Source organism: Panthera leo, chromosome B3, assembly GCF_018350215.1.
Source record: "Panthera leo isolate Ple1 chromosome B3, P.leo_Ple1_pat1.1, whole genome shotgun sequence".
Lineage (NCBI taxonomy): Eukaryota > Metazoa > Chordata > Mammalia > Carnivora > Felidae > Panthera > Panthera leo.
The window spans coordinates 41,669,647-41,682,267 of record NC_056684.1 but is presented as its reverse complement, the minus strand read 5'-3'; the positions used below and the strand labels follow the sequence as shown (position 1 = coordinate 41,682,267).

Genomic DNA, 12,621 nt, shown 5'->3' with positions numbered 1-12,621 from the left:
CGGGTCCGGACCGGAGACATACGGGAGTCGTGGGACTCAGATTCCGAGGTCTGGATTTGAAAGGCGCCCACACACAAAGAAAACGGTGAACTTGAGTTCCAGCGACACTACGCGCAGAGTCCGAAAGGGGACCCTCCTTCCCGGCAGGGGTGGAAACGTCTAATCCACCGGGTCACCGAGGCCCGAGCAGATCCTCTTATATCCCTTGGGGCTGCTCGGACAGCCCGCGCTGGGCACGCCCGAGACTCTCCAAAGGAACTACAAATCCCATCAAGCCCTGGGACGCGGGCGGTGATGACGAAGCCCCCTCGGATTGGCCGCGTGGGGCGGGGCGCGCAGGCCTTCTCCAAGGGAAGGGGCGGGTCTCAGGGCGGGGCGAGCGGTGGTGGCTCGGCGGACACGCCCCCTCGCCCGCGGCCCCCTCCCCGCCTCTCTCCGCCGCTTCTCTAGCTCCCCGGTCAGAGGGCCGGAGCGAGAAGATGGCGAAGACGTACGATTATCTGTTCAAGCTGCTGCTGATCGGCGATTCGGGGGTGGGCAAGACTTGCCTCCTATTCCGCTTCTCCGAGGACGCCTTCAACACCACCTTCATCTCCACCATCGGTGAGGGAGGGGCCGCGGCCGGGGACAGGGAGTGAGATGTGGGGGGCGGGTGCAAGGCGGCGGGGGAGAGGGCTGGAGGAGGGCTTGGGAGCCCCAGGGAGGGGACCCCGGGGACGGCAGGGTGGCGAGGGTAGTGGGAGAGGGTGAAGGCGTGAGGGAGAGGGGCGGGCGGGGACGTGAGGCTGAGGAGGGGGGAGGTGAAGAGGGAACTTGGGGGCAAAGGAAGGGGAACCAGAGGAACAAGGACTGGGGGTATTGGGGGAAATTAGAGGGTTGGGGGAGTGACAGGGAAGGGTCTTAGCAGGACAAAGTGATTGGAGCGGGGGGGGGGGGACACACGAAATCTCATGGAGAAAGAGAAGGGGATAGTGGGTGTGAAATGGATTAAAAGACAGGAAAGAGGAAGGAAATGTGAAGGGGGAAATGAAGCTTTGGGGGGAGTAGGAGGGACGTGAAGTAAAAGAAGGGAGGACATCAGGGACAAGAGAGGTGAGAACCCGACAATCGGAAGGGAATTCGGGGGAATGAGTGATCAGGAGGTGAGGGATTGGGGGCACTGGCCGCAAGAGGTCTGGATCCCTCCTCCTGGGAGGGGCAGAACAAAATTGCAGGATGGGGAGAACAGTTCAGGGGGCCAGAGTGAGGATAGGTGGTGGAGAAAGTAAAAGAGAGCTGGGCGTGAGACAGGAGGCAAAAGGGGAAGCGGAATATACAGTTGAGCGGGTGTACCGAGAAGACGGAGAAAATGGGAAAGGGAGGGGAAATGGAAAGTGTGGGGCACAGGACTTTCTGCAGTAACCGAAAACACTGCTTACCATTTTCTCCCTCTTCTTCCTTCGGATCAAGTGCCAGAGAAAGAGCAAAAAGTGACTAAGGGTGGAATAATGTCTACAGGATATTAAATTGTTGTGTGAGTGTTAACGGGTGTTAAGAGAATTGGTGACTCTTGGGAATGGTGTGGTCAGGAAAATATGGTTCACTCCTTTACTACCATCGCCTAAGAAGCAACACTTCCCAACTTTTTAAATTCTTGGGCTTGAATGTTTAATAACTTCTCAGCAGAGGAATTGATCTTACATTCTGCCTGCCTTCCTATGCATTTTGCTTTGGTTTTAATTATTACTTGCTAAATGAATCACAACATGCACTGTACCCACCCCCCCCCCCCTCCCCCAGTTGCTTTCAATTGATTCAGTTTTTCCTGATCTTGGTTGGGAGCTGTCCTTTCTGCTTTTGTACTGGCAAGACTTTGTGTCCAGGTAAAGAGATCTCTAACTTACCATAAGCTGAAGAGCAAATCAAACTGGTGTTTTTTCTTTTTGTAATTTTATTTATGTATTTTGAGAGAAAGAGCACAGGAGTGGCAGACAGAGAGGGAGAGAGAATCTCAAGCAGGCTCCGCACTGTCAGTGCGCAGCCCAGTGTGGGGCTTAAACCCATCACCCGTGAGATTATGACCCGAGCCAAAATCAAGAGTCACACGCTTAACTGACTGAGCTACCCAGGCGCCCCAAAACTGGTTGTAAGCTGCCTATACAAGTGACCTTAACATCATTTCCTTTATTAAATAGCTGCAGTTAATTAAGTACCTTAAGAATCTTAGCTTTTGGTTGGGTGATGTCTGTGGTTTCTAATAGTAGCTCACTTAAGCACCTTTCACATGGTTCTTACAGCATATTTCGCCATGAACTTCTGGGGTTATTACGGGGCTAGTGCTATGGTAATAATTGTATGTGAGTATTGTATGTTTTAAGGATTATTTACCATTAAAAAAAGAATATTTGGATATAGAGTGCTCTTAAAATTAAGAGCTGGAAAATTCTTTGGTTTGTTTGTTTGTTTGTTTGTTTGTTTGATCTGGCCTCTTTCATATGGATTGAGTGCTCTGATTCCCCCCCCCCCCCCCCCCATGTTATGATGTCTGGGCTTAGGGAAGTTTGAGTTGCAAGTTCTTGGCAGTCATTCTTGAGTGGGACTTTTTCTTTTCTGAGGAAGCAGATTTTAAATGTCATGTCTCAAGTATATTCCCAAGAGATTTGGTGGGAGCTGTCACAGCAACCAAAGGACAGTAGTTTTGATGCTGGTACTAATTTCAAAACCCCAAATAAACCTTTTTCACTGTTGAATGCATATTGCAGTCCAGATGGTAAAGGACAATTTCTAACAAGTGGAGTGGGTAGCCTTTTGTCCATTCTCTATGTGACCCTCCCAGAAGCATTCTCTGTGTCGAAAGTGAATGAGTCTCGCTGATGCTGTTTCTGGTAAGCTCCTTGGATGACTTTTGCTCATTTGTAATAGCTTTATTAGTAACCCCCCCTTTTTTTTTTTGCCCTAATTTTCGTTCCACATTCCTCTAAGAGTATCTGCTTCCTTTTGTGATAGTAGCTTTTAAAAATTACTTTTCATGTTGTTGGCTTAGAATCTTTCTTGTGTGGATTTTTTTTTTTTATTATTGCAATTGGTTCGGTGAAGGGTTGCAGCCATGAAGGCAGGAAAACCAGTATCCTGAAACTGTGTAGAACAGAAGGGAGACGTTAAATGGGGTGAGTCTCGTATGTGATCTTGCTCTTTATATTTCTGTGGGGTGGATGTGGTTAAAAGAGGCTCTGAGCTGTGTCTTCAGTTGACGTGGAGGAGGGGAAATCCATGCCTCTTACTTAGCCCCAGAACCCGACAGGAAGTGGTATCACACTGCCTTCAAACAGCAGGAAAACTTGTATACCTGAAACCTAATGCTTTGCACTTGAAATTAAGCTGGGAAAAGAAGGTGAATGTTAACACCATTCTAGTGAAAAAAGTTCCACACATTCTTCACTAACCACAAACGTAGGCTTGGAGTGTCCACATCTCTAATAGCCATGTCCACTCCCCCTCCCCACCTCCTCCCCCATCCCCAGGTGATCTGAAGTTGTTGAGGTAAGAGTTGGTGGTCTATCTCCTTCCAGTCATAATTGTTTTTTGAGGTACCCAATTGTGTAAGTTCCTGGGTTTCTCCTAGGTTCTGCTACAGCCTTGCTGACAAAACTTGATAAGGTCAACGTCACAGGAAAGAGTCATTTCTTAATGCCCGAGGGGTGTGTGTGTGTGTGTGTGTGTGTGTTTGTGTGTATGTGTGTGTGCGTATGCGCGTGCTCGTGCTTTGGTACCTACGTATGTGTGCTTGTTTCTCCCCATGAGGATACACGTTAAGTCTTAATTTTGCTCTGTCAAGGTGGAAGTCATTTTTTAAAAAAGGCATCTGCCATCCTTAGACCCTGTTGGATAGTGGTTCGGCCATCATGACAGGAAGGAGACAGTCATTTTGATTACAGATACTGTTGTCTCACACACACAAGAACTTTCTTCTTACTTCTCTAAGGTCCTGCTACCTTCTCTGATACCCTGGCTTCCCTCATTTCCTTTCTGCTCTTGGGGGTGGTGGAGGGTACATTTTCCCTCACCTGGCCTATTGGGGATCCTTCAGTGTATCAGTCAGATAATATTTGTTGACTATTGCGTAGGGATGTTTTACCCGCTTGAAATTATAGGCCCAGTGCCTAGGACCAAGGAGCCTTTCAGTTCAGTTGTTTGAGAACTGAAAAAAGTTTTTCGATTAGCTCCCCCCAACCTCTTATGTAATCATAATTAATGTTTAATTAAATGTCTGTAAAATGTGACATTGAGACACTTAGGAAACAGTAGTACAGTCAGCTCTGCATCCTAATTCCTATGGGATGTGGGTGCAGTTTATTATCCGTATGAGGCCATACTGACACCTTGGAAAGGCCTGTCCTGAGCAAGGTACTGATGGAACAGAAAGAGAAAACCTAGCCCTGTCCTTTGACTGGACAGCGTGAGCGTCTTCCCCTGGCTGTCTCTCCCCTGCCCTCCCCCCTTCTTCCTGTTAGGGTATTTCCTGAGTGGTTTCATTATTTAGTTTAGTCATAGTTTGACAGCAGAAAGAGTTAGAAATTATCTACTTTATACCCTTGCCCCAATCTTGTAAATAGGAGCACGAAGGTGAAGTTGACAGTGTCAAGATCACGCAGCCGGGAGCAGCAGAGCTTAGTTCAAGTCTGTGTCACTTTTCACAGTCGAGCTGCTGCTAGTTTTGATCAGTCTGATCACCTCCATAAATCCAAGTCACCGCCTTTCCCAGGGAGGAATTAGATTTTGCACATGCGTTTTTCTGTGAGGAATTTCTGTTGGGATAACTCAGCACATTATAGCTGTCCTTTGCCCTTTCTTTTGTGTCCATAGTTTCAGATTGGAAGATCAAAGTGCATCCTGTCATTAACGTTCCTTCCATGTGCAAAATAACTAATGAAATCATGTTAACGGCAGTGTGCTGGTTAATTGTCGCTGCCTGGTCTCATCAGAGCACTTTTCCATGTTTTATTCTGTAACAGTGCATTTTTTTTCTTGGATTTGCTTTTCCTAAAATCAGGGCTTGGCAAACTGTGGCCCCCAGGCCAAATGTGGCTTGCAGCTTTTGTGCCATCAATAAGCAAAGAATGATTGTTAACGTTTCTAAAGAGTTATTAAAAAATAAAACAAAGAAGAATATGCAACAGAGACCATATGTGTTCTACAAAGCTTAAAAATATTTACTCACTGTTCCTTTATAGAAAAAGTGTGTCGACCCCAGCTTCAAATTAAAAACTGTTTTTGGTTGGTAGCAATTCAAGGCTTTTATCAAGACTTATTGACTGAAAAACAAACTTTGTCATATTTACATTTTTATCCAAGATGTTGTCAACATTTGGCCGAGCATAATCCAGATATGTAGAGCAAGTTGATTTTAATTTTCATAGTTGTTTTCCTTGGTTTCAGACTCTCAAACAAAACTATGCAAGGAACATGCAACTTCAAGTTGAACATTTTGTACATAAAGCTTTATTTTAATGTCATTGTGTTCTTTCAAAGCTGTCAGGAGGTTTTCCATCTAAGTGATAGCTTTGATAACCATACTATTTCAGAAAAAGTAGAACTTAATGCTTGATAATAAAGGGTTAAATTTACCTCCTCAATCAGTGTTTTAGTGCATGAGAAAAGCCATCCAACATATTAAGAATGGGTGTGGGGAAACTGAGTCTTGGATACAATATGGATATGTCCTAAGAATAAGTGTACTTTAAAAAGAGTTTTGCCAACTGTTCTATGTGGCCGCAAATCAGGGAGGAGGTTCTCTGGGCAACAGCACTGGCATTGTCTGGACCCACTGAGAAAGCTGGAGGGAAACAGGTTTGGATATTGTCTTGGGGGGAAATAAGTCTAGCCTTTGAAGACCAGGACAAATTTAGCAGTTGATCTGTGAATTAAGTCCCATAACTGAATCTGAAAAGAACCATGGAGCCAGAAGTGGAAGACCAGGGGGCTGCTGGCATGGCCTGAGGCTGGCTCTAGTCTCGGTCTGCCTGCCTGCACACAGAGCCATCTGGGGCCCAGCTCTCTTGGGTGTAGTCGAATTGGGAATATTTTGCGGGAAAGAGATTTGATACAGGATGAGGGGAGGGTTGGAGTGGGGATGGAGAAGTAGATTTTCAGGGGTGAGTAATATTGTGGAACATAACATAATAGGGAGTTTGTGAAATGCAAGTAGCCGATCAAGTGGACTGGTTCATGTTTGGTGTTAGGGAGATATACGGCGAATTAGGAGGAGCAGTGGGGTCTGCGATCCGTTCATGTCCTGGCATCTGCCGTTCCTAGTGTTCTGGCCTTGGTGAGTCACTTGTTCTTCTAGGCCTTACTTCTTTCATCTCTAATAGAGTCTAATAATATTATACCAACTTTTCAGGGTTGCTGTGAATTGCATAGGGGCAGGAATCAAGCCTTTATTCACCTTTTAAATCTCCAAGGCCTGTATTAAATGACTCATCAACTGAACGAATGAATGGCTGGATGGATGAATTGTGAAAACACTGTATGAGCTCTACAGCATTGCTTGAGTTTTGGTTATTATTCCCTTCCATAGTATTATAATTACAGTATGTCTGAGATAAGATCAAAAGGGCTTAATCTGAATTCTTAACTCAAGAATGCCAGTAGAAAACGTAAAGGGACGTTTTAGACTAGGTACGGTATCACTTGTCTTTCAGTCTCCATAATAAGCTGTTTAACACCCTGCTTCCCACCCCCCACTGACATAAATACCAAATGGAAAATGAGTGGCATCACTGGGTTTGCTTCAGAAGAGCTTTCAGCTTTGTCTCTGCCCATTAGCTTCACACAATGCAACAGATGCCTGTTAACAGTTTCATGCCCAGTTTTAATTAGCAGATGGAGCTCTGTTTGTGTCTGTATGCTGCCTAGCGCTTGTTTGAATGACAAGGTAGCGAGTGGATTGGAACCAGGCTGGGCATTTGGGTTGAATAAAGCCAAATTCTGTTTTTCAAAAGATGATTATAAATATTTATTGTATAGAACTTCTTGTGTATCTCACCAGAGTGGCATAGCGTCTAGAGTAAAACTAATGTTTGCAGTTACGTCTTCCGCTCTTATTGCCACTTTAGAATTACATCAGGTAGAAAAAAATTACCATTTTTACGGCTTCAGTGAAGGCTTTACTGTCATCAGGTGGCTTTCTTTGAAGACCCATTTCAATATCTTGGCATGGTGTGTTGAGGCATATGCAGAGCCGGGCTGAAATAGACTTCAGCACGAATGCCAGGGCTGGCTGGTTGGTAGTGGCCCCCTGGCATGCTGCCTGGTGTGGAGTTCTGAGCTCCTAACTGAGCTCACCAAGACCAAGGGCCCGATGGATTCCTGACCTCTGCGGTGGTGACTAAGGGAGAGAATGGGTGGCGTTGCCCTACACATTTGCCGTCTCTTTTCTCAAGTGAATAGGTAGCTATTTGTGGTTCATCCTGTTAGGGCTAAATTTCAGTAGTGAAAATGTTATCCTGGAATGATAATTGGATATACTGTATGTAGAAATGTGTCCTTTTCCTCTGCTCGGTTTTGTGTTTGGGGATTTGTCTCGTTTTGAGTTGAATTAATAAGAACCTTAAGGGAAGGTGCCTGATTGTCTTTAGAGGAAGAAGTGTTGCAAAGCAGCGTAAAGTGGTGGAAACAATTGGAAACTGTTCTCTGCAGCCAACCTGTTACTTGGCTGCAATGAAACACCTATTTTCTTGCTGTATTGACTGTAGCATTCTGCATCAGTTTAATTAGGCACTCTGGTACTTACCTGTAGCTGAACCTTGGGACATTTTCCAAGTAGCTCTCCTTCCTCAGCCCAGAATTTTAATTCTTGGCACCCAGGAAAAAATGCTAAAGCTCTCTATGTCCTCATGTTCATCAAATTTAGTCTTGCTATCATTAAGAGACAGGCTATGGCAGTGCTAGTCGCAGCCCTGTGACAGCATTACAGGACTGAAGAGCACTTTGCAAATGCCGGGTTAGGTATGAAATCCCGCCTCATCATGATAAACACAACCACAAAGCAGTTAAGCAACGTGTAGTGTTGCATAGCTTTCTGCTGGCAGAGCTGAGACTGGCATGACTTCCCCACATTTTGCATATTTTGGCAAAGAACTTGGCAGTAATTATTTTAATAACTTATAGATGTTTTCCTGATATATAATGTAGAGGGACAATCTCTAAAATATAATATCAAGTTTTGACGTGAGATTTAGGATGATCTATTTAAAAGTTGAATTATAAGGGGTGCCTGGGTGGCTCAATCAGTTGAGCGTCCGACTTCGGCTCAGGTCACAATCTCACGATTTGTGGGTTTAAGCCCCACACTGGGCTCTGTGCTGACAGCTTAGAGCCTGGAGCCTGCTTTGGATTCTGTGTCTTTCTCTCTCTTTGCCCCTCCCCCCCACTTGTACTCTGTCTCTCTTTCTCTCTCTCAATATAAATCAACACAATAAAAAAAATAAAAATAAATAAATAAATAAAGGTTGAATGATAAGAGTTTGTTTCTTACGGCCTTGTGCAAAATTTGTCTGGAATAGGTATTACACAATATTGTAATCTCATATACACAAAAACACAAAGTCCATCACAAAAAAGAAGAAAAAAAGTTTGCATTGTGAGCTGTGACTAACTCTACTGTAATTTGTTTGCTGCCTATGAATTTGGATGGGGTAGCTGTTTATGGTTTTCAACAAAGAATTTTTTACTTTTTCTTTTCTAAAGGTCTCTGAATAAAATCTTCAGATGGCATGGAAAATAATTTTTTATTGAGAGTCAACTCTTTCAGTTTTGGAATGATTCAGACCACTGTCTCAGTACAGTCTCCGTTAACACCTCACCCTTACCAGGGTTTGGGGAGAGGGGTTGGATTGGGAGAGGGAAGAGAATGAAAACAACATTCTACCCTCCTCCCCCTGTCAGTTTCTCTGGCTACGCCTTTAGTCTCTTTTGCTTTTGTTAGTAGTTGGAGAAACTATTGGGTAGGAGTTAGAAACTTCTGCCGGTAAGAGTGTGAGGACTGGGGGGTTCCTGGGTGGCCCGGTAGGTTGAGCATCCGACTTTGGCTCAGGTCCTGATCGCATGGTTCGTTAGTTCCAGTTCCGCGTCCAGCTCTGCCCTGACAGTGCGGAGCCTGCCTGAGATTCGCTCTCTCGGCCCCTCTTCTGCTAACTTTCTTTCTTTCTCTCTCTCTCAAGATAAACTTTAAAAAAGAAAGTGTGAGGATTGGGGCGCCTGGCTGGGTTGTCGGTTAGGTGTGCGACTCTTGATCCTGGGGTTGTAAGCTCGAGCCCCACGTTGAGTGTAGATTATTTAAAATTAAAATCTTTAAAAAAGGAAATAGAGGTGCTTGGATGGCTCAGTTGGTTGCGTATCTGACTCTTGATTTCAGCTCAGGTCATGATCTCATGCTTGCTGAGTTCGAGCCCCATGTTGGGCTCTGCCCTGACAGCACAGCCTGCTTGGTATTCTCTCTTCCCCTCTCTCTTTCCCCCACTGCTCGCAATCTGTCTCTCCCTCTAAATAAGTAAATAAACTCTGAAAAAAAAAACAAATAAAAGAGTGTGAGGATTAATAGTGACTTTTGACTTCATTGCTCCCTTACATTGTTTCGAACTCATTAGTAAAAAATTGGTGCTTGTCTCAGTCATAGCCGGTAACATGAACAGTGACAGATGAGGTGTATCCACAAACAAAATAATTTGAGCGAGTGTGTTTCCTATTTTGTCTACTTACTTTTGTTTTGAAAATTTCAAATCATACAGAAGCATGAAAAATTGGTGGGACAAGCAAAATAATTTCTTTCACTTCCAGAAAATTCTATTATAATCAAATTTTAAGACATGCATGTATATAATATCAGAGGGGTGTCTCTATCTTGGCCCTTCAGCCTTCAACTTTGATAAATACCATTACATTTTAAATTTGTTTTTTTTTTTCAATATATGAAATTTATTGTCAGATTGGTTTCCATACAACACCCAGTGCTCATCCCAAAAGGTGCCCTCCTCAATACATTTTAAATTTGTGTTGTGATCTCAGTATATGATTTATCACAGTTTTTATTCCAATTATCTGTTATTGCAGAATGTATAGTACTCTGAAAAACAATTGGTGCATGTTTCCAATCAGCCCTGCTTAAGCCCCTCCCCAAGGACAGTTAGACTGGGCCTGTTTTCTCATTGTGAAAGGCAGATACAGGCTTCGATGGTTTTCATAGTCTCTTCTGGCTGCATCATCCTGCGAGTCTATGAAATCAAGTAGTGTCTGTAAAGAAAAAAGGGTTTGTCCTTTCAGTGAATGACTGTGGACGAGGGTTCTTCTTGCAGGTGGACACTAGTGTCTTGATGACTTGAAGACAGAGGGAAGAAATAATGGCACTAGTTAATTCAAGCCACGCCTGTGTTGATGTTGTAAATCGGTTAAACTTTTTGTAGTCCTAAGGAGACTGCTGAAAGAATTTGAATCCTGTCTTTAAAAAATGCTTTGCTTTGAATAATAAAGCTAAATGTCACCAGAAAAATAACCATGTGAAGGTTGTAAAGAATATTTCTGTGAGAAGAGACGCATAAAGTATTTTCAAATTCTCTCATTTTCTTCACATAAAACATGGTCAAGTAGGTGCAAAATAATTGAAAAAGGTAGGAAACTTTTTGCTGCTTAGGTATGTTGGTGCTAAATTTCCAACTGACGCTTGGGGGGCCTGAGGCCGGCGGGCGTGGAGATGGCTCCAGGTCACCCAGAGCCAGGCTTTGGGTATCAGTTTTCAGACGTCAAGTCTCTTTACTCTTGCATATCATCTGCCTTCAGTTCCCTTGCTATGAAAAGACACCAGTGGTATAGCATAAAATTTGGACATTGTCAACATTCTGTAGTAAAAAATTCAGTGTTTGAACCAGGAGATGTAGGGGCCAAACACATCTCTGCCCTTGATCAGCCATTTGCTTTTGGTCAAGTCTTTTAACTTCTTCTCATGATCTTTGCTTTCTCACCAGTAAAAAGGAGAGACCGCGGGTGGGGAGGTTGCTTACAAAGCTTAGGGTGAGAACTGCAGAGATTTTGTTAGTCATTTACTACTGTCAGAAACAAAGTCATTTTCATTTTCACTACATTCACTCCTTCAGCAACTTTATTTAGTCCACCAATTTTGAGAGGGGGAAAGAGTAACAAGTACTCAGGCAGTTTAACACAATGATGAAGACGGCTCCAAAGTAAACATAAGAGGTTGTGAAAGCGCAGAAGAGAAAGCTTCTAGGAGGAAATGGCGTCTAAGCTGAGATCAGAACCCGAAGGAGTACTTAGTTGGGTAGAATGGGAGAGTGCTGGGAAGGAGGGCTCCCCCGCTGCAGGTGTACCAGACAACTTCTGGAAGAACTCAGGACATCCGGTCTGGCTGAAGCCTCAAGTGAGGTGGGAGGTAAAGTTGAACAGAAATTAGAGGACATGTTGTGATGGGCCTTTAAACCTGCTCAACGGTCTGTCCTGAGAACAGCGGGGGTCACTGAGGGTTTTATGCAAGAGACCAGTTAGATTAGCAGACAGTATCAGTTGCCTACCTCACTGGGACCCTCATGTTCAACTCCTCAATGATCACCTCTATGGACAGAAGTTGCTATCTCCCTGTTCTAGACAAGGAAGCTAAAGTTCTGAGAGAGTAATTGACTTGATCAGTCACATGAGTCTTAGACAAGCCATGAGCACACTCTGTCCACAACAACCTGCTCTTCTCAGAATGGGTCCTGGAGTTTTCCATGGGGCCAAGTGTGTTGGCACTTAGACTAGAGTAGCAGGGCCTTTCAACGGTCTGTCACAACTGTGTAAACTGACTTGAGAAGTGTATTGCACGGAAAGACGAAATCAGCCTCTCCCTCAACAAGCTCCCACGCGGCTAACGCAGACATGCGTTGCATTGCCTCTTGGCCCTGGGAGGTCAGTGGACTTGCGGTTTGGGGTTGTCTACTGGCCTCTAACCCAATCCCTTAGGAAGCAGGCAAACATGTGCACAGCAGAACGGGGGCAGGAAGGGACAGAGTTTAATTATGAATCCAACTCTCTTGTGAAAAGGGAACTAATTATACCAGCATCTCAGCACTGTCTCTCCACATGGGGCCGTTGGTTGTTATGCTTGTATGTTGTTGGCCTTAGATAGATGGCGATGTGCTAGGAAGAGCTGCTTTAATTGTGAGCTTCTTTCCTTTGACAAATTAAGTTTAGACTTCGTGCTAGCCTGTCCCTTTCTTTTTTTCAGGGTGAAATCGTCTCTGCTTTGGGTTTTGTTTGTAAAGCCCTGCTTGTCAGCTTTCCTCAGAATCACGGTGACATTGTAGGCTAGACTAACACCTGATTTGTTTGCTAGCCCTGAGTCCGCAGCATGCTGCTGTGGGCCAAAAAGCAGAAAGGCCCAAGCAGCTAAACTTGATAAAACAAAGTCCATTTGCTAAAACCCATGAAGTTGCCTGCTGGCGAGTCCCTAGGTCTCTCATTTAGCCTTTGCATTCTTGATTTTTACAGTGGTCCTTTGTTTCTCTGAGCCCTTAAAAGCTCAGGAGCAGAGCTGAGATCCTCCTAGAGGCAGGCCACCAACATCAGAGAGAAAAAAGTGGCCTTGTGCTACTGTAG

The 12,621-nt window shown here is 44.5% G+C and overlaps 1 protein-coding gene across 1 annotated transcript in view; it reads left to right on the top strand.

The window, feature by feature from the left end:
* Positions 1-398: 398 nt before the first annotated feature.
* RAB8B (RAB8B, member RAS oncogene family) overlaps positions 399-12,621 on the top strand; it is a 56,242-nt gene continuing 44,019 nt past the window's right edge. Inside the window, exon 1 of the mRNA XM_042941808.1 lies at positions 399-603. Coding sequence (XP_042797742.1) covers positions 480-603 — 124 coding nt within the window. The 5' untranslated portion in view covers positions 399-479. The remainder of the gene's footprint in view (positions 604-12,621) is intronic.